We start from the raw sequence: 24,317 nt of genomic DNA on the forward strand, positions 1-24,317 counted from the left end.
TCCCCGCTTTCCTCAGGCAGCGCTTCCTGTAGATGTCTTGGAGGGAGGGAAGCTCACCTCCAATTATCCGTTCAGAGCACCGCACTACTCGCTGGAGAGCTTTGCAGTTGTAGGCGGTGCTGTTGCCATACCAGGTGGTGATGCATCCAGTGAGGATGCTCTCAATGGCACAGTGATAGAAGGTCCTGAGGATGCGGGGGCTCATGCCGAATCTTTTCAGTCTCCTGAGAAAGAAGAGGCGCTGCTGGGCCTTCTTCACTGTTTTGTTTGTGTGTACTGACCACGTAAGATCCTCAGCCAGGTGTACACCAAGGAACCGGAAGCTGCTCACTCTCTCCACAGCAGCGCCGTTGATGGTGATGGGGGTGTGTACTTCTCTGCACCTCCGGAAGTCCACTATCAACTCCTTTGTCTTTGCGACGTTGAGGGTGAGATGGTTGTCTTGACACCAGTGGGTCAGGGCGCTGACCTCCTCCCTGTAAGCCGTCTCATCACCGTTGGTGATAAGACCCACCACTGTAGTGTCGTCCGCAAACTTCACAATGATGTTGGAGCTGTTAGTGGCCGTGCAGTCGTAGGTGTAGAGTGAGTACAGGAGAGGGCTCAGTACACACCCCTGTGGAGCACCAGTGTTCAGTGTGATGGGGGATGAGGTGATGCTGCCCAGTCTGACCACCTGGCGTCTGTCAGACAGGAAGCTAAGGATCCAGCTGCAGAGGGAGCTGCTCAGTCCTAGATCCTGCAGTTTCCTGTCCAGCTTCGAGGGAACGATGGTATTGAAAACTGCAGGATCTAGGACTGAGCAGCTCCCTCCCAAAGGCTTAGAGGTAAAGGTTGGTGCAAAATGTTGCTGTTGAGGTGTGATCACTCACCTGCCTTTTCCGTGTCCTCTCCCAAATGTTTCCCCAGGGATCTGGACACCATTTAAAGGTTCTGGGAGAGGCCAAGGGTGGGAACTCTCTGTGCATGGGGTTTTTAGTGGGTTTTATTTTTGTAACATTGTTAACGTGTAAGGGTGAAATAAAAAACATTCAATCCCATAAAAATAATAAAATGTCTATTTATTTATTCAAATGGTGTATTGTACAATGTTGGGGGAAGGTTAGAATTGGGAAAACTTGCCTGACAGTAAAATAATGGTTTAGTCCTTAACAGCTGAGAGTATTTAGGCCTGATTGTTTGTGCTATGAGGCTTGAAATGGCCTTAGAGATATGTGGGCAGATAAACGCCTCTTGCTTCCACCATACTGTATCTTAGTCTTCCTCACTGTAGTTTCCTTCATATATTACCAATGGACTGAATTTTGTTTGTGTGTACTCATCTTTGTAGTAACCATCAACCATCAAAGAAAAGTGAAATCAAAGCCTGAAAGGTGGATCTAATGGAATAAATGTGTTATTAGCTAATTTCAAGGATCATCATGTAGCTTTGGCTTTTCTCTATTGTTCATGTGCTTCTGTGTAACTTAGAGTCTGTATGTATCACTGAGTGGGATTCTCCTTGTCAGCTTACCATTTCCACAACACTTGCCACTTCCAGGTGAGTCCACATCATGTACAAATTAATGTAAAAGCTGGCTTGCAGTAGCATACTACAAAACAGGCAACACAAGGTTCAACCAGTGAAAAAAGCACATGATTTATTTGTTTTCTCTACATAAATCAACTTCAAACCAAGTTCATTTCCATGGAAACTTAAAAAAATTGCCCTGCAAAAACCAAGAAAGGCACACAAGGTCTCAAGTATTAATCTTACCACTGACACATAATATTTACATGTGGTCTTGTTCCAAGGATATTGTCTTAAGAGTACCACCAAGATCCCCTTTAAAATACAGTTACATAAACCTATTTCATAGGTTAAATACATACAAGATATCACTCTTAATGATTAAAACACAAATCTGCAGAAAAATAAATCAATGTTTTAATTCATGATATACAGTTTGTGAATTTTTAATGCGTATAAGATCATGAGAACAAGAATTAAATGTAGTGTTCAGTCCTTCTCAATAAATATTCTTTAAATATTCTCTCCACCGTAAAACAGAAACAGTCTTATTCATCTAACATAAATAACCCCCCCCCCCAAATCACCACACAGATGTGTGTGTGTATAGAGAGAGAAAGAGAGAGAGAGAGAGATCAGCTACATTCATTTTATTACTAAATCACAGACTACCACAGGACAATGGAAAAGGAAACAAAAATGATTTTCAAAATAAATACACATGTAAACTAAACCAATCCCATCATCTCTTTGGTTCAACGAGGTGGTCTTTGTTTTCCTTCTTCTCTTCAACAGATATGATGGAATTAGTTCTGCATCACCGTTTCTAGATGACTGCTATCTGATTAAATTTTATTTCAAAAAAAGTTAACAGCTCTAGGCACGATATTAAGAAGTGGTTCTGTCCAGGTTTTGGGTAGAGGTATATGAATTTATCCCAGTACAACAATAAAAATAAAAATATCAGTCCTCCTCATAAGCCTCAAACTTTGACAGACAGCTCACATGGCACCAAATAAATGAACTGTATGAAAATTTTGCCAATACAAACACCAACAATATAAAACACTATTCATACAAAAAAGACAGTAAGGACACAGAGACCTAGCAACCTGTGGTGTTTCCAGTTTTAGTGGTTCTAATTGGCAGAACTACAATCGTTAAAGTGCTATTTATCATGAAGTCCTGGGCGAGTACAGTGTTACCTGAGACTCTATCATGTATGTTTTCTGTATATTTGCTACAGAACTACACAGGAAGTAAAGTGTAAAAACTGCATGCTTGCTGTTTTTGTAGCTGACGTTTTTTTAGTCCCGGCAACGACCCCAGCTTTGATGAAGCTCTTCTTAATTCTGTCATTGATAACTTTAAAAAACAACTATCAAAGCTAGGTACCACTGTAAAAGGCACACAATTACAAATAGCCCCTTAAATTAACTGGACAGGTAAGGTTGAAAAAGTTCCAACATACAAGTGAGCAGCAAGACATACCAGTCATCAAGTTCAAACTGAATTCAAGGGCTAAGAGGGACATTGGGAAGTTAAGCAAGTACAGTAAGTGCACATGAGACTTTTAAACTGTGTGCCGCGCTGCTTGCTCAGCGCAGCAGCTACAGCTTCAGTCATAGCTCTTCATCAGTAAAGCACTGCAGCATGATTGTAGGCGCACACAAGCATACACGCTGGTTTATTAACAATCAGTTTCATCTGTCAGGGCAGTCCAGTCACAATCCATATCAACCTTAAGTGGTTTCATTGCACTCTGCGTGTAGGTGTGTACGCAGTGCAATCAAAGTGCTCAGTGTTCCTTCAACCTGTGAATAAGAGACAAACATTAACGCTGTGTTGATAAGTTGAGTCATTAAGCTTTACAGTCAACACCAGTGAACTTCCTGCCCACGAGGGAACATTACAGCTGGTTTGTTTTTAGGAAATAAATCAATCTGCACATGTTATGTTCACATTCAGCCCCGAGATAGAACACATAGTCGATCACTGACTGTAGTCGTACAAGGACAAGAATATTCCAGTCATGAACCAAGTTTGGACTGGTTTTTAAGAAACTCAAGTATAAGCTCAACCAAACACACACACAAAAAAAATAAGAAAAATAAAGAGAATAAGATCTTTAATGTGTAACATGTCTGGTGCTGGTCTTCCATAATCTTACAAGACCATAGAAGAATTTGGCACAGAGACAGCAGCAACATAATTTTAAATTATGTCTGAGTTATTTCAGATGTGCAGTTCTTGTGTAAACCTCCTGAACCAACCAAACACACAGAGTTTTAAATCTTTTGAAAGCCTGACACTTAGTTTGTGCATCTTAGCCAGAAAATTGGAAAAACAGTTTTATTTGCTGTAATCCATCGTCCACCTGGTTCTTACTCAGAGTTTCAAATCATTTTAAAATGATTATTGTGGGTGACTCTAACATGCATGTAGATAATGAAAACGACCGCTGAAACGCATCATTTTATCTGTTATTAGACTGAACTCAAACTCATCCCAGCAAACTTTGTGAAACCCAACATCTGCGTCATTCTCAAAACTTTTGGCCACAACTGGATATTCGGCATGTCTAACTGAAGACATGTCTGCCATTTTCATTCTCCACTAGTGATATTAAGATGATGTCGGTGTGTGTGGCTGCTCTTCTGCCACTCACACAGATTGCTTGTGTTTATATATTGAGCACTCAACAGGTAAAGGTGAGGTTTTCCCTGAGGTATGATTCTGCTGTTGTCTGACCAGCACATGGATGGCTCCAAAGATTGTTTTGTGCCTCTCCATTTCCCGGATTCTGTTGATACCTGCCTGGTACCCATGATCAGCTGTAATGAACTCTCCGGCCCTGCCGGCTATGCTCTGGCTAAACCTGCACGAGAATATCTCTGAAACCTGAGATTGCTGCACCGGGTCTCTCAGCTTTCCGAAGCCAAAGCTCCAGCTCCTGCCTGGTGAACACCAGATCACTAGTAAGGAAAACTTTTATTCTTCTGGACTTTTTCAGTTCCCATGATCTCGATGTTTTGTGTGTGACTGAAACATGCCCCCCCCCCCAATAAGAACTTCATAAAGAACTTTCTGTGCTTCACTGACTTTTTAAATCTGGAACACTCTGTACCGGCTCTATGAGCATGGATATGTTGGTCACAGGCAGGCCTGTTGGTTTTACACATGCTGCAGTTACATGTTGTGCTCCTGTTTGGCCTTCAGGTTATTATCTCCCTTTTTTGTTTTCTGCTGTTTTCAATCAGCTCTGTGGCCATTCTGACTGAAAGGAGTTTAGTTCCTGGTTTTATTCTTGCTGTCAAACCATCGTGGACTCTGCGGCTCCATTTAAAAACCAGACAGCTAAAGCTAAACCTGAGCCTTGGTTTAATGACTCATGCTGTCAGGAGGAAATGTCGCAGAGCACAGCGCAGATAGGAAAGATTAAACTGCAGGTGTCGTTTTACATTTTAAAAGACTGCCGGTGTCATTACTGCAACGCTATCAAAAAGCCAAAAAAGAAATATTTTGCAAATGTCATTTCCTCCAAAGGCCATAACTCACATGTGTCATTTAACACTACTGACTCTGTCCTTAATGCTCCACAGCATGTCTGTTTAAGCTTCTCCTGATATATGCAATAATTTCCTGAGCGTTTTTATTAAAAGGCTGTCACCACCAGGGCTCTTATCACAGCTCTCCTGACCCCTCTGTGCTGCTGCCTTTACTCAGGTTGAGTTTGTGACTTTGTCCCTCTTAGAGGATGTGGTTTCCCATTTTAAGCCCTCATATTCCCCTCATCCCTGATTTTTTAAAAAGAAATTCAGCCTAGTATAAGGCAGTCTGTTCTTGCCATTATAAACATCAGTCTGTCCTCTGCTGTAGTTTAAACATGCAGTAATACAGTGACTGCCTAAGAAACCTGGACATATAAGCTCTTGAATATTCAGGCCCAGACTTATCTTAAAGACCTCATACGACCATATCACCCCAGTAGAGCACTTCACTCTCAGACTGCAGGCTTACTTGGGGTTCCCAGGAAATTTAAAAGTAGAACTGGATGCAGAGTCTTCGGCTTTCAAACCCCTCTCCTCACTACTTTTAAGATTAAGCTTAAAAATTCCCTTTTTGATAAAGCATATAGTTTGGGCTGGATCAGGTGACCCGATCACTCCTGTAGCAACACTGGAATGGACCTAGTCTGGTAGGGCTTCCCATGATGCACTGGTGTCCCACGCTGCATTTAATCCTTAGTTATTCTTAATCTGCGGCTCTCTTTCGTTGTTAAAACAGAGTTTTACATCTGATTGTTGTAGACATTTTACATTCATTACCATCTGTCATCTTTGCCCACTGATACTACATTAGCTACAATGAGTGGGATGAAGCTCCATGATGGCTTTGAGTCATGTGACTACCAACACAATCAGAAGCATTGTTTTCTCCATGTGAGCGATTCTGATTGTAAACTAAAAAAAGATCATAGTGATCGTAGATTAAGCCTATTTATTTTTGGGGGCAAAGCCAGTGTTCACACTCATCATGTTGTATTTAATCCATATGAGTAGAATTCAACTTTATTATCTGCATGTTTGAAAGATATAATATAAACATTGAAGTACTTCTAAGTGTATTATAACTGTTTTGTTATAAAAACAAAACAAAAAAAAACAGCAGCCCAACATTTGAACATCAAATTAATGCAGATACACAAGAATTACAGTACAGCACCAAAAGCAGCAGTCAGGCTGAGTATAATCATGATCGAGATAACAGGAGGACTTACTCTACAGTGGAGATAGGATGGGATTTAGATGAGGCCAGCTCCTTTGTCACGAGCCGTAGCAAAAGCTGCAAGGTTACACATTAGTATGAGCATCTGTTTTTCTATAGCAAGCAAGACCACTCGTCATTCAGTTCATTTTATTCATCAGAAACAAGGGTAAAAACACAACATTGTCTTAGTTTTCTCGACTCCAGCTCCTGAGCTAAATATCTGACTTTTCACTGCTTCACCAGCTGGTCTCTGCATCTGTCTGCTCTTTGCTGCTGAGCAGGTAGTGACTGATTTTCTGAAAACAGCTGCTTGTTGTTACAAAAAACCTTTACAGCAGCAGTGACTGAACCAAAGAGCTGGAAAACTATCAGTGTGTTCAAAGAGGCCAGTATTCTGTGCTAATGTGCACATAGGTGCAAATTTTCTGCTTTCGTTTTGTCATTTTGTAATCTTCTTATATGATGCAAGTTAAAGGCCTTACCAACAGAGCAAGAAAGTCAGCAGTCATCAGCATGTAGAAGACCTGATCCCAGCCGCCTGCAGACAGCAGTCCAGCTAACAGCGGGCCGAGTGCTGCGCCTGACATCACAAACATGAACAAGATTATTCGTGTACATGAATCCTCTCTTCACATTTCTACATGGGATGATTATAAATGAGTAAAAATAACACAAGGCATGCTAATGTAATCATCATTAAATGGTAACTAAACTGATATTTGTATCGTTTATAATCATCAAATCCAACAAAGCCAGAGCTTCGTTGTTTAGCCTGAGCCAATGAGATGCCCTCATTACTCTGAACTACTACTACATTGTACACAAATTTAAAATCAATTCTTGGCTGAGGATTCATGCACTTGTTAAATGTAATTATTAACAATTATTACTATCATACATATCACTAATAGGACCCTAATAAGACCCCTCATTCTCATCCAAACAAGCCGTAAACATAAGCTGAGCAGCAGTACTGACCTACAGATCCTGTGCCATCAATGATGGCTGTGACTGTAGACAGTGCTCTGGCGTTGCCTTTCAGGCTCTTGTGGGTGCCCTACAGCCAAATAGAAAAAAGGGGGGCAGAGGAAAAGACGACAAGGGGAGAAAGGTGATTTTAAAATGAAATAAATGATGATTTACAAACACAATCACACTGGAATTACAGTAGTGTTAAACATCCTTACCAAATCAGCAGACACTGCAGTTGTGATGAGCGCATACGGTCCATTCACTAGACCTCCGCACACTAACAGCATCCCTGAAGCACACAGATTAAGGACGTTTTATCCTGGTTGTAAGGAATGGAAATTCTGCAGCCACTGAAATCTTACTGCTGGAAACAAATGCATGCAGGCTGAGGTGTTTGTGTCCTCCACAAACCTGCCGGTAGTGTCTTACTAGCATGTGCACTTCTCTTCATTAGAATGTGTGTTCATGTAATTACAGTAAATGTGAGCTGATATTGCTCTGAAGGCACTACATTGTATCCCATGATGCCAACTTCCCTTGACCATCAGCAGCTCAGAGGGAATAACCAAGAGTCATCATTTATGCCACAGTAAACAAGTCACTTGTGTTTATTTAGATTTGATTGGACATTCAATCGCTGACTGATAACCTACTGTAATAAATGCAACCAGCTCATGTGACTAAATTTGTACGGACCTCAGCACCTGGAAACAAAGGGGGAGCTAACTCTAGTGCTGATATGAATTTATTTATTGTCCAACTCGTGAATCAAAGTGGGTGCTGGTTCCACAGAAGGAGGCCAGAAAGCTCCAGGCTCTGCCTCCCATTAAGTAACCTGGGAACCAGGAGTAAGCCTGCAGTATGAGAGGAATTTGATTGGCTTCTGTTTGAACAAACAACACATGACAGGTCTGGACTGCAGGCCGCTTTTGAACCTTTTACTGCAGAGCCATACTACTGAAGCATATGCTAACATGCCTTTATCCTTTCATTTACATATATTACAATTAAGGAACAGAAAATTGTTCCAGACCTACTGATTAACTATCATTCAGTGCTAGCTGGTTCTTACCAATCATTGGCCCCAAACCAAACTCACTGATCATGGAGAAGCCGTAAAGCTGCAGGAAAAGAATAAAACAGGACAGTTAACACTTACGTGTCTAATATCACCTCGTACTCTTACATGTAAGCCTTTTACTATAAAAAATAGCATGAAATGTGTTGTAATCTTTGCTCCTCAGCAATTATACTCACTGGACACTTTATAGGGGACACTTGTTCAACAAGTTAACGCAAATACACAGCCAATCACATGGCAGTAACTCAATTTAGGGATGTAGACAAGGTCAAGATGCTGATGTTTAAACTGAGCATCAGAAAGGGAAAAGAGGTGATATAAGTGTCTGTGAACGTAGCATGGTTGTTGGCTGCTCGGCGCTGATGATGGCTGATGTCAGATGGGGGTCACTCCTCTCAGCAGTAAACTGAGGCTACATTTACTGTCCAAAGTTTGGACAACAAAAAACTGCACAGACTTGGTATTTTGAGACAGTTTCTGTCTGCTAGTTTTTTCACATGTGAAGTGAGTTCACTGTGCTCAAAGGGTCTCTGCAGTCACCAGATCTCCACCTGACAGTGTGCCTTCAGGATGTACTGGGACAGAAAATATACTTTCTAGACAATCAGCCAACAACTGAAGAATGTTTTGAGCACCTATGAAATGAAGAATCGCGGTAGTTCTGAAGGCAAAACGGAGCCAACCTGCACCACCTAATGAAGTGACTGTGTCAAGTGCTGCACAGCAGGGGGAGCCAAAAACCTGGTCTAATCTCCCCTGTGCAGGCTTCATAATCAAAGAGTGTTTTCACAGTCTTGCAGCACACAGTGGACGATGTTTCCTGACTGTTGCAGTACAGTGAAGACTTACTGTAGGAGCAGCTACCAGTAACATGACTGCACAGGTGGTGGCTCGCTTCCCCAATTTATCAGAGATCACACCTGCTAAGACGCCCCCTATACGACAGAAAGACACATTCAGTCGTTAATCATCATAATACTTCATGGTGATCATGTTGTACATTGCTTCATAAACCCTGACAGCTGGTCTCTATCAGGGTTAATTATCACAGACCAAAAACCACAGACATGCAAAGCATGCACGAAGCTTCCAGGTCTGAAAAGTGAAGCTGAATAGATTTTAAACCTGCATTCTGTCTGAAGGCCAGCAGGGAGAGACTCTTTCTGTGTATGCACAGTGTGCATGTCTACGGGAAAATGTCCCTCTGTTCTTTTGCTCTGTAAACTGCATGGCTTCATTTTCTAGATCACAAATCTGAATATAATATTAAAAACAAACACAGTCTCTAACTTTGGGACATCAATTTTGTCCCCAAGCATTGCTAAACAGTGAGGCTGAAGGTCCACTGGGACAGACGAGCACACACAAACAGCACATACCCACAATTCCTCCCACATCAAACAGTGTGGACAGATCTCCAGCCTTTTTGGCATCCAGGTGAGCTGAAACACACAAACACAGAGTCTATTATGTCAGTTCTCCTTCTTCAGCAGTCTGCTGACAGTCTGACACATGAGTGGACTGCTCACTGTAGAATATCCTGAGGACAAAACATCTGCTCCGTGATCTGTGAGAAGCCTGTGCAACTCTGCCACACTCTGTATCAGCCTCTTTCAGTTTAACATACTGGTTTTATATCTACATAACCCAGTTACTACATTACAAACAGACAATAGAAAAGTCTTTAACTATGTTATATTACATGCTGACAATGTTTCTGTGGATTAATTACAAATGAAACCAGAAGGTCACAGTAACTCATGAAGCTCAAGGTCCACCACAGTTCACATGTTTAAGGACTGAAAGAACGTTTTGTTGCCACTGCTGGCTGTACTGCACAAACAATGAGAAGTCGAGGAGGCTTGCATTCATCTTCAGAACAACTTAATCTTGTTTCACTGACCAACACTCTGGGACGAGTCTTAACAGCTGTGGAGGGTTTTAATGCCTTGCCCATTCATAAGCTCATTGGTCGTTGAGTAACAAAAACAAGTTTCAAGCAGCACCCAAAGAAACCAAAATGAATCCATCTTCACACAGTCCTATAGATTTCTCTTTTTCCAGTGTGAACTGGCCTTTGTTGACCAAACCAGGCTCATAAAAACTGTTCAGTTTATGTAAGGACCTGGCTGACTGTCTGCTCTCACACCTACAGGACATTATCAGTATGACCTATTGTTTTTAACAACACATCTAGTATGTATTAAATTGCAGCACAGTAGCCAAACTTTGAACTTATGGTAATGTGTGTGTGTGTGTGTGTGTGTGTGTGTGTGTGTGTGTGTGTGTGTGTGTGTGTGTGTGTGTGTGTGTGTGTGTGTGTGTGTGTGGCTGAGCAGACTCCTCCCTTACAGTCATTCTGTTGCAGCTGTGTGTGTCCTGTGCAATATGCTGGCAGATGTGCAATTATCATCCTACCCAACAGTTTCACCATCTTAATGACTAGAGCTCCTTCACCCTTACTTGTTAAATGATGCCTTATCTACGCCCTCACAATGTTCTTGTATCTTATACATTGTGTAAATAGTGTTTTTTTTATATTGTTGTTTTTAAACTTGTCACTTTCTTGCACCTTTGTGGTCTTGTTGGCTAATTTCACTGTACAATGACAATAAATGAAGTTCAAATGTTTCTGTTGACTGATGTCATGTTTTTTGACAGGATCAATACGGCTGTAAACACTACTCCAGTCTCTCAGTTGGCCAATATTTTTGCAGATTTTTTTTTTGCCAATTTAACCATAATTCAGTGTCCTGCTTCAGATAGCCAACGTATAAATTTTGACATATTGGACGTCTGTCAATGTAATCTGTTTTTTTAATCCACAGTCAAAATCTATGCATGAAGTCGTGCCTGACGGGTTTCTATTTGCTCCTCACCTGCTTTGGTGATGTAGAGCGGCAGCCAGAAGAGGAAAGTATAGCTGACCAGCTTAGCAAACAGCAGACACAGAGAGAACTCCACCACTCCCTGCAGACAAACAAACGCACACAGTAATCAGACTTACTTCATAAGTTACGTTAGATCTGCCTCAGCTTGCAACTCAGATAACTGCAAGCTAATCGCTCCAAAAGCTGTCCAAATATAAGCCTTTCAGTGTTGTTTCTTTCTCACTTTGAGAGAAAAGATCTAAAAACCAGAGCAACTAAACAAGATGATTCTTCTGAATTGATTTTCTATCTTAAAGCACTTACACAACAATCTTACACATCCTGCTCTTACTTAGAGCATCACTCTTAAAACAACATCACAAGACTTTTGCCTGATAGGAGACTTGGTCAGACTTTGTTGCAGTGAAAGCATCAGAGTGACGCAGGTGATGGACACAGGTTCGCACGTGTGACTTACAGGTATCCGTAGCGCTCCCATGAAGCTGATGGCAGACGGCTCCGACTCACTCTTCACCACCACAACCGGCTGCATGGGGATGCGCTCGCTCTCTCTAGGCAACAGGAGCTCTGTGTCGTAGCTCTGAGGGAGAGAGCAGAGCAAAGATCTGTACCCATACCCAGACCACCGGACAGCTGAAGAACAAAGGGGACCCCGAGGGGTCAGCACTGACAGTACTTAGACTGGACTTTTGTTTCATAAATAAAATTACAAAAATAAATAAATAAATGGAAAAGAGTGAACTTAGTCAACCTGCAATTTAAGACCAATTATTGAAAGATTCTCCTTTCTAATTAAATAACCAAGGAATATTTCTCCCCTTCAGATGGTACAGACCAACACACGTCGTGTCACCATGTATGTGAAGTATAACTGTACGATTATGTCAGCAGTTTGGTGTTATACTGTAGATGTTTGCCAGCAGTGCATTCATGTAAAGGACCTAAGGATAAAACTCCCACTGATAAGTTTTGAGAGAACAGGAGCTGGAAAACCTCGCCCAACTACCTTCCAAACAAGGAGAAAAAAAAAGGAGAAAAATAGAAACCCTGCGGCTGAATCCGAATGTCCTGATTTTTCTCATATTTGCAGACTTGCTTTCTAAAACTAAGTCTGTGCAGACACACTGTGCTCTGCAGGGTAGGACTCGCTTTGATGACACTGTACAGATGTGGATAAGTACTATATTTAAATTCAAACATCTCCTTACATTAATACTAAAAAAAATCATGGTCATCAGTCAGAGCTCCTTGTTGCAGTCAGAGTGTGCTTGACTGCAACCCCCCATCACCTTTAATGCTGACCCTTTCTGCCTCCTTAGTAGAGTGGTTAAAACACGAGTTCACCCTGAGCATTCTTCAGCGCTCCAGTCATTCCTCATGTCCAGACATTTGGATTCAGCCTAGCAGTGATTTCACCCAGCATCCAAAGCTCTGACCACCAGCAGAGATCTCGGAAGAACTGACCTTCCTGTTTTGAATACTATCCTTGTAATAATAGCAGACCTGAATGGATTACAATGACATAATAGAACATGTTTCTGTGGTGCTGCATGACAATCGGTCCTATTAGATGCACACATGAAATTCATTTCTTGCTTCCAAAATGTGGCCTGTACAGTTTATTGTTCAACAGTCTGAAATGTGCCACTTAGAAACTTTTCACTGACAAAGTATTAAAGTTTTATTTGAACATGGACAGAAGGCTGATTTTGTTCTAGAGTAAAGCAAAAAAGATTACAAGCTTATAATCTTGTAATCTTCTAGTCTGATCGATGATAGATGTTTGGAAATACAGTACATGCAGTCCACACACACAACATACTTGGTGATTAGTTCAGTGGTGCGTGCGTAGGATTGGTTATCCATCATGACCATGTGATGTGTGATGGAATAAGGCGTGGCCTTACAGTAAGTACAGTAAATAATCTCAGTTTTAAGTTAAACTGTGAGACACACCTGATTTTTGTTGTCCTTGTACTGTAGATACACCTCTGTGTGTCCGTTCACTCCATTCCAACTCTTGCTTGGGACCTAATCAAAGAGAGACATTCACAGCTAAACAGGGCTGCTGATTGATAATGCAAATAAAAATAAAATACTTTTTCCTTCATTTCCACATTTAATTATAAATGACAGAGTTAATATTACACTGAAATATTATTCATGCTTAATGAACCAAACTAGTCTTCATTATAAGAAATTAAAACAAACAAAAATTGTGTACTTACAGTCTTGCCTAGAGATGAATTTTGTGTATAGATGTTTTTTAGGTCATTAGGATCTGAAGAATGAAAACAGTGCCATCAGGTTAATACAACATAATCCATTTACAGCTATAAAGTCCATTCTTCAAAGAGCCAACGTACTGAAAAGACAATCACAGGAAGCAGCCTGCCTCAGCTAACTGAATCTAAATGCATTCATTTCATTTGATAGCAAGCATTCTTTGAGCAATGAATGTGTGCGCTTAGAAAAACAAGAAACTCCTTATAACACTCATCAGAAAAACATGATGAAGCTGTACTTACGCTCAATGAGAAAGAGAAAGCAAACCACGCCCATGATGATGATGATGAGCCCTGGTACGATGAAGGACATGCCCCAGTTGGAGGAGACCCAGTAGCCGGCAATCAGAGAGCCCAAGATGTTTCCCACTGAAGTGTGAGAGTTCCACAGCCCCATGATGAGTCCACGCCTGACTCAGAAACAGAGACCTTCGGTTCATACAGTGCTGACGCTGACAGAGACACAGTCTGCTCCACAAGTATTTGGGCAGTTGTTTGGGTTTTTTTTTTATGCATGCTGAACTTTCCAGGTAAGGAAATCCCAGGATATTTGAAAAGAGTTTTACCCTCCGAATGCCCCCACAGTTGAAGCAGTTAAGACATGACTAAAGTAAGGACATGTATTCAAAGATCAATTGCTATTTAACTCCTATGGACAGATATTTCTGCTCTTTTCAGCTGTGCAGACGAGCTGAAATGAGCTTTCTCTGAAGGGTGGCTGGCTTCTCCCTTAGAGACAGGGTGAAGAGCGCAGCAGTTCGAGGGGCTCAGAGTAGAGCTGCTCTCCTCCACATGGAAAGTTAAGGTGGTTTGGGCATCTGACTGGGATGCCTTCTGAGTTAGGGGTTCCAGGCATGTCATACTGGGAAGAGGCCTCAGGGTATACCCAGGACATGCTGGAGAGATTATATCTCTTCACTGACATGCTAATGTGAGTTCCCCTGGCTAAGTGGAAGAAAATAGATGGATGGATCTTGTTCGGTCATAAAGTCCAACTTTTTATTTCTTTTGTTCTGCTAACAGCCAGTGTGCATTATACAGCCAGGAATTCTTAGACATTACCTTCCCTTTCCAAACCAGTTGCCGATACAGGTCACTACACTAGGCCAACCAGCGGTCTGAACCAAGCCATTGGCCACCTGCAAAATGACAAGAAGGTGAATCACTGTGCAGAACAGTTTGTTGTTATGCATTCCTTACAGGGTCACATGTGCACTTCCTCTGTATAAACATACACAATGGCAAGTTTATTGCTACATAAACCTGTCATTGTGCATTTTCGTGTGCATATCCACTTACACTCCTATGTGTGCTGGAGAGTCCTTGTAAAAGCAGGAGTCGTAGTAATGTCTCTGAGCCAAGTCAGTGTCATGTGAGGTTGTACCTCACCGTCCAGCAGCTCAGTGCTGCTGACAGTGAGGTCCACATCTGGCATGAGATGCCCAGGATATCACCCACTGCTTCATTAGGAGCAGGCCTTGATGTGGACTAGCCTGCCACATTATTTTTACACTTTTTTCACTTTCATTGTTTCTTTAAATTTATCCCTCTGTAGGTTTATAATTGTCATTTTCATCAAACGAAGTCTTTTAATTCCTATTCATACCCAGTCTATATCAGTACAGACATATCTGATGTTCTTTTTCTTTACTATTGAGCTCTGATGTGTGTTAACGTGTTACTTTAATTTTTTGAGCGGTGTAAATGAACATATCATCCTATAAAATGATCATCCTGCACCTCACCTGGACAAATATATAGAAGCTCAGGTTGTGGATGTTGTAGATGTAGCCAAGCCCGAATAGGCAAGTGAACACACCGCTGGCCAGCATGCCCACTGTGAGGTACAGACGAATGGGCAGGCGCTCCCCGATAATGCCGCTAGATGGATGCACAGTGATGACATCATATTAACCATCACACATTTCAGCACATAAAGTAGTTTAAATATTTGAGAGTTACTGAGAGAAAAAAAGTTTAATAATCCAACTAATAACGGCGGGTGGCAGATGGTTAGTATTGCTGCCTCATAGCAAGAAGGTGCCTTATTCAAATCCACTGGCCAGCTGCGGCCTTCTCTCTTCATCACCAGTTCACGTTTACTGTGTAAAATCATTTCCTCCTCCACACCTTGCCATCTTACCTCAAGTACATTCCAATTGCGTAAGCACACAGAAAGGAGTAGTCCATGGCTCCCAGCAGCTGTTTGTAATTGCTTTTATCTGTAAATATGGGGAACAGGTGTTTAATTCAGGACAGCACAGCAGGTTTTGTTTATCTGCGAGTTTTTACTAATTGCTCGACACATTCATCTCTGTTTTGCATGCATGAGTATTAAGAAACCTGCTGCTGATGATGCTTTAGTGTAAACTTGTAACATTATAAACATTCTAAAAAGATGAAAACATCTCAAGATAAGACAGACCAAAAGGTTTCCAGCCGCAGTCGACATCTGTGTGGAGAGATAGCAGGGAGGGCTGCTGGCTGCTGCTGGATGCAATGATGGCTGCTTCACTGACAGCTGAGCAGTTCTTATGAAGCTCACTCTGTAAGCACAAAACCATTAAGCCACACAGAAAACACAGGAAGAAGAAACAGGGGTCTTTACTATGATTGGCTAACTTTTCTCCCTGACTCCATGATGGTCGCAGTAGAGAAAGAAATATTTATGCGTTACCATAGCGACCAGAGAGCATTAAGGGGCAGAGAGGAGGATGTTACTCTCAATGTTGTTGGTGCATTTCAGGAGGACGCTGCTAATAAAGTTATTACACAGTGAATTCACGTTTATTATTATATTTACAGAATACCACCGTTTTTGTCTCGGTAGTATAATTTTATTTTGTTGTATTTATCTGCAACACCTTAAAGGCCGGTCCGTGACTATATTGTCTGACATTAAACCGGTCGGTGATGCCAAGAAGGTTGGGGACCGCTGCTGTAGAGCACACCACTCAGCGTCTACTCAGTCTTTGTCCCACCTCCGTTGATTTTCTGCATTGAGTTCTTTCATAAATTTGTCCCGGGTCCAGACTGCATCCATTCCAGTTCAGTGTTCTTTCTTACTGGGATTACAAATCAAGCTCCTTTGCTACCTCTTTTAGCTTTCTCCTGTTCTTTTCTTTGGGGGAGATTTGGACAGAGCCCAAGGCTGCGGGTGTTTATTAGGACAATGTACACCAGCTGGTCGTAACCAGCGAAGGCTGTAAACAAGCTGTGATGGAGCACAGACTGGAATGATGAGTTTATTTTATACGGAGGTCTTGACATATAAATAATTGCTACAAACATCTGAGATTTGCTATTTTTTCAAAGTATTCTTTTAATCTTTTGGAGCAGTGTACAAACATCGCACAACAGTGCAGCACCTATTAGTACAATCATTAATGCCATGTACTGTTTCTGGAATACCATATCTTACCTTGACAATACTAATTGGTTTCCTGGACAGGTGGAAACTGGTGTAGAGCAAGAAGGTTAGGATGAAGGTGAGAGCTCTGTACCTGAAGGGAGAGCACACAGGAAGGCAGCTCTGAGAAATGAGGGAGCTCATAACATGGAGATCACAGGTTTGAGATGTCCATAATTATGAGTCATCTGCACTACCCCAGATACAGTGGGCTACAAAAAAGATGTAACTGACACCAAACTCACAACTTTGAATTCCCCCAGGGAAATTATACTTAACAAAAGGATGTTGGGGCTGTGTTCATGTAGCACAGCCCCCTGCTGTGAGAGTAACAGTGTCACAGTGCTTTATTTTGTGCTTAAATGCTTTCTAGCTGTTACCAACAAACTCACACCTTGATGGGGCAATGTGGAGTTCAGTATCTGGCCTATGTGGTCTGGAGGAGCAGAGTATCAAACCTTTCTTCAGACTGTTGGGGATGAGGGTGGAGAGGTGCAGGTAACTTGGCCATTTCTCTTCTTTGTTTAATAATAGACTGTTTGAAGAACAAGGGTACAGTGCGCTTAGAGATGGACAGGCTGAAAAACACCATGTATACAGTAGCTGGCTGGTTGGAGTGAATTTAAAAAAATGGACTTAATAAGTGAGCACATTTACAATACAATAAAGAACACGTAATTGTTATAACATATTATTATTATTATATTAGCTGTTGGATGATATTTGTCAGCTTATGTTAAGTTATCATGGAAACGGTAAATCAGGCATCACTGTGTGCAGTGTGCTTACATTTGTGGTGGAGGAGAGTGAAAGTGCTACTCTAATGGTTATACATGAATCTATTCGCCCAGTCTGGTGACTGGTGACTGTCATTGGCGGCAGTAACAGTATCAGTCATCTAGCATTAGCCTATGGAGTCGACCGCCCAGCCCAAGTTTAAACATTGTTGCAGTTGTTGTATTTTTAGATGTTATTTTACTAAGAAAGTCCACATCTCAAACTGTAAAATGCACAAAGGTTCACTGCAGACATTTTGTGGCCCTACAAGGAAATGTTGCAAACTGATTTGATGCCCCAAACCTAGCTGACCAACGCTACAACATATGTAAATAAAAAGGCAAAAGTACTGTGAAATATTTAGGCAGATTAAAAATCTCATTTCCAAGAGAGACCTGGCATCAACTGATTAAATGTATCATGTGTTACAATAAGCAGGAGGAGCCAACAAATTCTATTACATCCTGTAATAGAATCCTGATATCCTGTACCTGGATTGTGTACTTTACTGTTTGCGTTACGTCAGTCATATTTACGCTCGTCTTTGCTCACACACGTCTGACTTGAGTGTAAGGTCATTTCTAAGCAGAGGCTGGCTCAAGACAGAAAGTCAAATGCAGTCAAATAAGACGTGAGAGAAGGTGTGGCTGTGCCCAAAATCCACATTTCATTTGACCCGCAGTACAGACTATGGTTGGCTTTACCAGGCTGTGCAGCAGAAACTCAAAATGGGCCGAGAAAAAGTTAGATACACTCTTATCCAGCAGTTGGACAGCATGTGGTTAGTATGTTGCAGCAGTGCATCCTGGGTACAGCAGGGTGACCAAATCCATCATCTGACAAAGCAGCTTGAAACCTGACAGATACAAAGTGCTCACAAACCACCAGGTGTGTTAGGCTGCAAACGTCTCACTAAGACATATAAGATGATAACTGTATGAAGAGAAATGTTCAAGGGTAACATAAGACATTAATGTTCCTGATGTGAATCACAGTGCGTCTGGAAAGTATCCACAGAATCAGAATCATTATTATCATTGTAGCAACAAAACACTGAACAATGTGCAATATGTGCAATTCTCTCAGTGCAAACAACCCGAGGAGTCTGCTCAGTGACAGGTTGCTTCTCCCAAAGTTTAGGACCAACAGACCTAACAACTCCTCCAAAATGTGTGCTACATTTAAATCAAATCAAATCAAATCAAATCACTTTTTATTGTCACATCACATGTGCAGGCACACTGGCACAGCACATGCGAGTGAAATTCTTGTGTGCGAGCCCCACAAGCAACAGAGATGTGCAAACACAACAACACAAACGAGCAAAATACAAGAATGGCCAACCTGAAACTAATAAATATATGTACAATATATAATAGTGTATGCATTTCTGGATGTGTATACTAAATATTTTCCTACGTGTGTGTGTGTGTGTGTGTGTGTGTGTGTGTGTGTGTGTGTGTGTGTGTGTGTGTGTATACACATTTTTACAAATTAAATAGTAAAAATATAAAATAAAATAATAATAATAATAATAATAATAAAATATATCAAATATACAGAGTTGAATATGTGCAAAACAAGTGGCATTTATATACAGTGTGGAGTGCATAATGTTGAAGTTCCAGTAGTGAAGCTGAGGTGTCTATGACGTGTTCAGCAGTCTGATGGCCTGATAAATGAGATGACTTCTATGTTTAAACCTGATTCATTCTTGAACTAACATAGTGGGCAACAATTTGTCTTTTTTTTCCTTCAAATAATAAAAGCTAGATATATCCAGTGCACAGCAGTCTGAATTACAAGTAGCTCAAGTGAATAACAACCACTTCCACCAACAGTTTCAACCTTGTAGATGAGCAGAGCAGCTGTGCTTCCTACCAGCTGCTCTGATGATTAATGACCCCTACATTTAACGCATGGAGTGTCACATCAATGCCCCTTTCTGTATCACCAGTGTTACCCTAAATTGGTCATTTATAATAGGTGGCCGGGACCAACGCACTAGCTGTTCACAGAGGAGTGCACAATTAATCTAAGTTATATAAACACACAAGTAAGTAAAAAAACAAAATCCCACTATAACTTTTCAAAGGCTTAGTGAAGACAGTGTAACTAATGTAACCTTTACAAACCCAAACACAGGGTCAAATGTCTTAAACGTGTACCTTATTACTGCATTTGTCATGCAGTAGAAAGAAAACTTCGGATGTTTCAGAAACATTAAATAAGATATGTTTCCTATGAAGTCTGTGCCCTCCTGCTTTTGCTGAAAAATTATTGAACACGTTTGTTAATAAATCAATTGTTAAATCAAAGTCAGGATAACAAAAAATGGGTTTGTTCCTGTTCATTCCAACGTAACTACTTAGATGATATTTCTGGATGCAGGCCAAAGATGAGCCCAAACAACTTAAAGCCTACTTTAAAAAAATCCTGATCTCTTAAAAAAAGAAAAGAAGAAAAAAAAGGAAAAGGAAAGAAAGAGATCAAAGTTACTGCTGTTCTGCTTATTCAGCATTATGGAAAGATTTTTAAAAATCTTTTCAACAAAAATATTATAAATAAATCAATCACAACCAAAAATAACAAACATTCCAACATATTTTCAGAAACCTGAAAGTCGAGTCTACACAAAGCATCAGGTATGTGAAACTAGGTGTAAGCACAGGTAAAACTACCTGCCGGGAATTTTTGCTGACGCAGCTCCAACAATGCCACTTGGCCGGCTGCAGCCTCAACGGCCAACTACTACGTCAAAGAGGCAGAAACTGACTGCTCGACCTTGTACAGTAAACTTTACAGGGTGATCAGAAAGATCGGTTTCAACGTATGCAGCGAGTAAAATAAATATTGAATATGTCACCAAATTTCTAAGTAAATATATCTCTAAAGATGTTATTGACATTAAATTATCACTAAATGTTGGTAGCAACCCATCCAATCCACACATGCAAAGAAATCCAACCATAGCAGTCCATAAATTATGTGTAATAATGTAATACTCACGCTTAGTGAAATGCATTTAATACTTCATACAAAAGCCTTTGTTGGTGATGACAGCTTCAACACACTTCCTGTGTGAGGAAACTGTCTCATGCGTTGCTATTAGTTTCATTTTAGTCTCATCTGACCACACTATGTTCTCTCAGTAGTTCACAACATGCTTTTTCCTCAGCAGTGCAGTCACGTATGTGAGCTTGCATACAGCCCACCGCAAATGTGACATTACTTATTGTTTTCTTTGAAACAATCATGCCTGCTGGTTCTAGATATTTCTGGAGCTCTCCATTGGTTTTGTCCAGTATGAGATGTTTCTTGTGTGACACCTTGGTAATGAGAGCTCGCCAGTTGGGACTGAACCAGTTGATATTAATTTGCACTAAGTGAGAGGTTAGTTTTGTAATTACTGATAGATTTCAGCTGGTAAAATCTTTCCAGGCCTTTTTGCACCTTTCTTTCTTTATGTGTTTCTGTACTATTTCCCTGTTCCACTTCTCATTATTACATATAATTTATGGCCATCTATGGTTTGATTTCTTTACATCTGTGGACTGGGTGGGTTGTTACCAACATCTGGTCAGAATTTAATGTCAATAGCACCTTTAGACAGCCAGTCCAATTTAAACTCACCATTGGTCCCTGTCAAAGGACACCAGCAGGCGGACCCCTGGAGGAACAGGAGCCATGTTTGAACACAGGTATGGACAATCCCACTAACAGGCAGCTAATGAGGGCTCAGCATTCAAATCTCTTCGCGCTGAAGGAAATCATGAAGTACATGCAGACATGGCCCTGCTGTCTCTGTTCATATCCATCTTCAAAAGAAACTACAGTCAGCTGATCCACAAAGCCATGGAGCTGGTTGGAAGATGTCAGCAGTCTGAAAGGATGAATAGAACAGTGAAGAAGAGATAATGCTAATAATAAATAATAATAATAATAATAATAATAATAATAAAGATATTAAGAGGGCAAGAAAAAGCCTAGTTTACAATATGACATGTTTTTACTGCACAGCTTAATTCAGATGTGGTCCGCAGCTTCATACTACCTCACAAACAAACTCTGAGCTGCTAACGAGTATGTGTGAGCCCATTCAGTCCACTGAGTTGGTCAACTTGACTTCAGGAGGACACGTGGGTCATTCCATATTAATTTACCAAATTTCACAAAAATTCCCAGTTTGACCACCTCTGATTTTCCAGAACAAAATTCAAGGGTGATGATACACTTTTTAATAGGAAAACTGGCAAATTGTAGACCTATAAAATTATTAGTTTGATCATAAAAAAATACTTTTGCGATAGGTCACAGGGCGATTTTCAAGCCTTTTCTGTGGCTGAACATTCAACGATATAATAATACTCTGTACTAGGGCTGGGCAATATTAATAGATCATTATTATATTATTATTATCATCATCCACTTCACATACTCACATAAAAGCTTCTCTAAAAACTATGAACAGACTCTGTAACAGGACACCAGGACAGCCCTGGTAGAGTAAAACACGTGTGCAAGAATGAGTATGACTTATTGCTGGCAATGCAGACCAAGCTCCTGCAATGGTTATACAGGGATCAAATGACTCGTAGTAACAAGCCAGACACCCAGTATCCTGAGGTCAGCAACACCTCGCCCCCATCATACACCGTGCTTTACCTTCCATAGTCACTTGACAGTTTGCTAGAATAGTTTTGTGGCAGGCCGAAATTCTTTTTCCATGGCCTCCCCAAACTCCTTCCACGCCTGAGTTTTTTGCTTCAGGTGTGGAAGTGGAATTGGCCTGCCAGTATCTGTCAGCTGCTTCCTAAGTCCTACAGGCTGAGAAAAGCCAATAGGACTCCAACTTGACTGCTCCCTTCAAAGAGATGTTAGAAATCCTCGAACTACAGGTTTGACCTCTAGTTAAGGGTTGGTTACCACCATGATGGTCAACCACCTTGCAGCCGCCTCAGCAAAGGAGTTGCAGAACATGGTCTACAACAAGGTCTTCATGTGCCCAGCCTCCCCCCAGAATGCTGTCGAGGTTCTGCCAGAGGTGGGAGTTGAAGATTTTACAGACTTGGGGCTCTGCCAGGCGTTGCCAACACACAGGTAAAATTCTTAAAGGAAAGGTGCCTCGAGAATGCCAGGTCCAAAAGGAGATGGCACTTAAGACTCTTAGCTTTACCAGATATGGAAGACAAGAACACGAGAAGTGGTTATTAGAATATTCACTCGCATCACACTGGGATGATTCAGGATACAGTGGATACAGTGCCTCAACTGGGCAAGAAAAACAATGCAGAGAACTGTCATCATCCACCTCTGCATGCAGAATGTATGAGATGAAGCTGATGAAGATGCAAAGGTCTGTAAAGAATCGTCAGAGAGACGATTTCCCGAAACAGAAAGCAAAAAGTAGTCATGTCATGACATGTCAGACTACTTTTTTGAGTGATCGGAAAACCCAGAAAACCGATATTTAAATGGGAGTGCATCTTCACTTACAACAAAGCAATCAATGTATTTCACTTCCGAGATCTCGATTAGTTACTAGCCTTTCATAATCACAATCACCAAAAACACTCACAAATCTCAAGTGACATCAATATCACATGATATAGGTTTAACAATCTTCTGACATTTTAACATCCAACTATACAGGCACAACTCTCCTAACAGCGCGGTCACCGTTTCTGCTTCCTTGAAAGAAATTAATATAGCCAGAAAGGAGAACGTGCTTCCGGTGTTCCAGATCTACTGGCGTTTAGATCAACTGGCGTTGGTCGAACAGATGTGTGGCAGTCTTGCGTTTCAACACGTCGGCCCCCGGCAAAGCTTACTCGGACACTGATGAGAAACGGGCTAATGCACCGACTGTGAGATTTGGCGATATTTTCCCTTCCTATTTGTAGCTATATCAAAACCGCCCTGTTATCTGTAAACCATTAACAAAGGCAAAAACGAGAGCCTCCAACGTCTCGGAGTAGCCCTTTGATCCTGTGGGAGACAGCAAGGTGAATATAGCCGAGCTTCCGATTCATTGTAAAGACTGCTAGCTAAACCGCTACAACTGTGACAGCAGCAGACATCCAACTGCAAACAAACACGCCATAGCTGCTCAGGGGCTTACCTCGGAGGGGGAAACTAGCGCTTCACGTTCGTTGCAGGTTTCCCTTCAGTGACATACCCTCCACTTCCTTGTTGTACGAAAGCAGGCGACGAACTGTCACACACTCGCGCGCGCGCGCTCACAGCTGGGCTTGCCCGGGCTGTCGTTGACGTCATCATCGCTCTCTCGCGCTCGTGTTCAGATGACCCTGTCTAGCTTGCTTCAGGGCTAAAACCAGCTCACGATAATAATAATAATAATAATAATAATAATAATAATAATAATAATAATAATAATAATAATAATAATCTTGTGAAAAATAATAATTCAAACTCACATGGGATATTTCATTTTGAGCTTGAGTAAACTCTACAGATGACAGCAGGACCAGAGTTAAAAATCCCTAACACAATATCTAAAACACACGCACACAATGATTAAACCTCAAAGTAGCGATGTGAAGCTGAAGCTCCAGCTCATGTGCCAAAAAATAGACAGCGCCCAAGTGAACAATGACGTCCG

The 24,317-nt window shown here is 41.2% G+C and overlaps 1 protein-coding gene across 6 annotated transcripts; it reads right to left on the reverse strand.

Annotated features, from left to right (window-relative positions):
• Window positions 1-1,614: 1,614 nt before the first annotated feature.
• slc37a1 (solute carrier family 37 member 1) lies at window positions 1,615-23,975 on the reverse strand. Of its 6 annotated transcripts, XM_080291189.1 has the most exons (22): window positions 23,817-23,975; window positions 21,329-21,578; window positions 17,313-17,453; window positions 16,931-17,012; window positions 15,935-16,055; window positions 15,653-15,731; window positions 15,255-15,390; window positions 14,572-14,648; window positions 13,753-13,919; window positions 13,453-13,505; window positions 13,181-13,255; window positions 12,689-12,727; window positions 11,682-11,804; window positions 11,213-11,303; window positions 9,713-9,775; window positions 9,183-9,268; window positions 8,325-8,373; window positions 7,468-7,541; window positions 7,259-7,337; window positions 6,763-6,860; window positions 6,291-6,355; window positions 1,615-3,324 (listed from the first exon to the last, which is right to left on the reverse strand). In XM_080291189.1, the coding sequence occupies exons 2-22, from the start codon at window positions 21,382-21,384 to the stop codon at window positions 3,309-3,311; spliced, it is 1,770 nt and encodes a 589-aa protein (XP_080147315.1). In that variant the 5' UTR covers window positions 21,385-21,578; window positions 23,817-23,975; the 3' UTR covers window positions 1,615-3,308. The 6 variants fall into 6 exon arrangements, 5 of the variants coding, with proteins under 5 accessions (XP_080147315.1, XP_026000650.1, XP_080147316.1 ...); XM_026144865.2 differs by lacking the exon at window positions 17,313-17,453; XM_080291190.1 differs by lacking the exon at window positions 12,689-12,727.
• Between the last annotated feature and the right edge of the window lie 342 nt (window positions 23,976-24,317).

The sequence above is a fragment of the Astatotilapia calliptera genome, chromosome 16 (genome assembly GCF_964374335.1).
Source record: "Astatotilapia calliptera chromosome 16, fAstCal68.1, whole genome shotgun sequence".
Taxonomy (NCBI): domain Eukaryota; kingdom Metazoa; phylum Chordata; class Actinopteri; order Cichliformes; family Cichlidae; genus Astatotilapia; species Astatotilapia calliptera.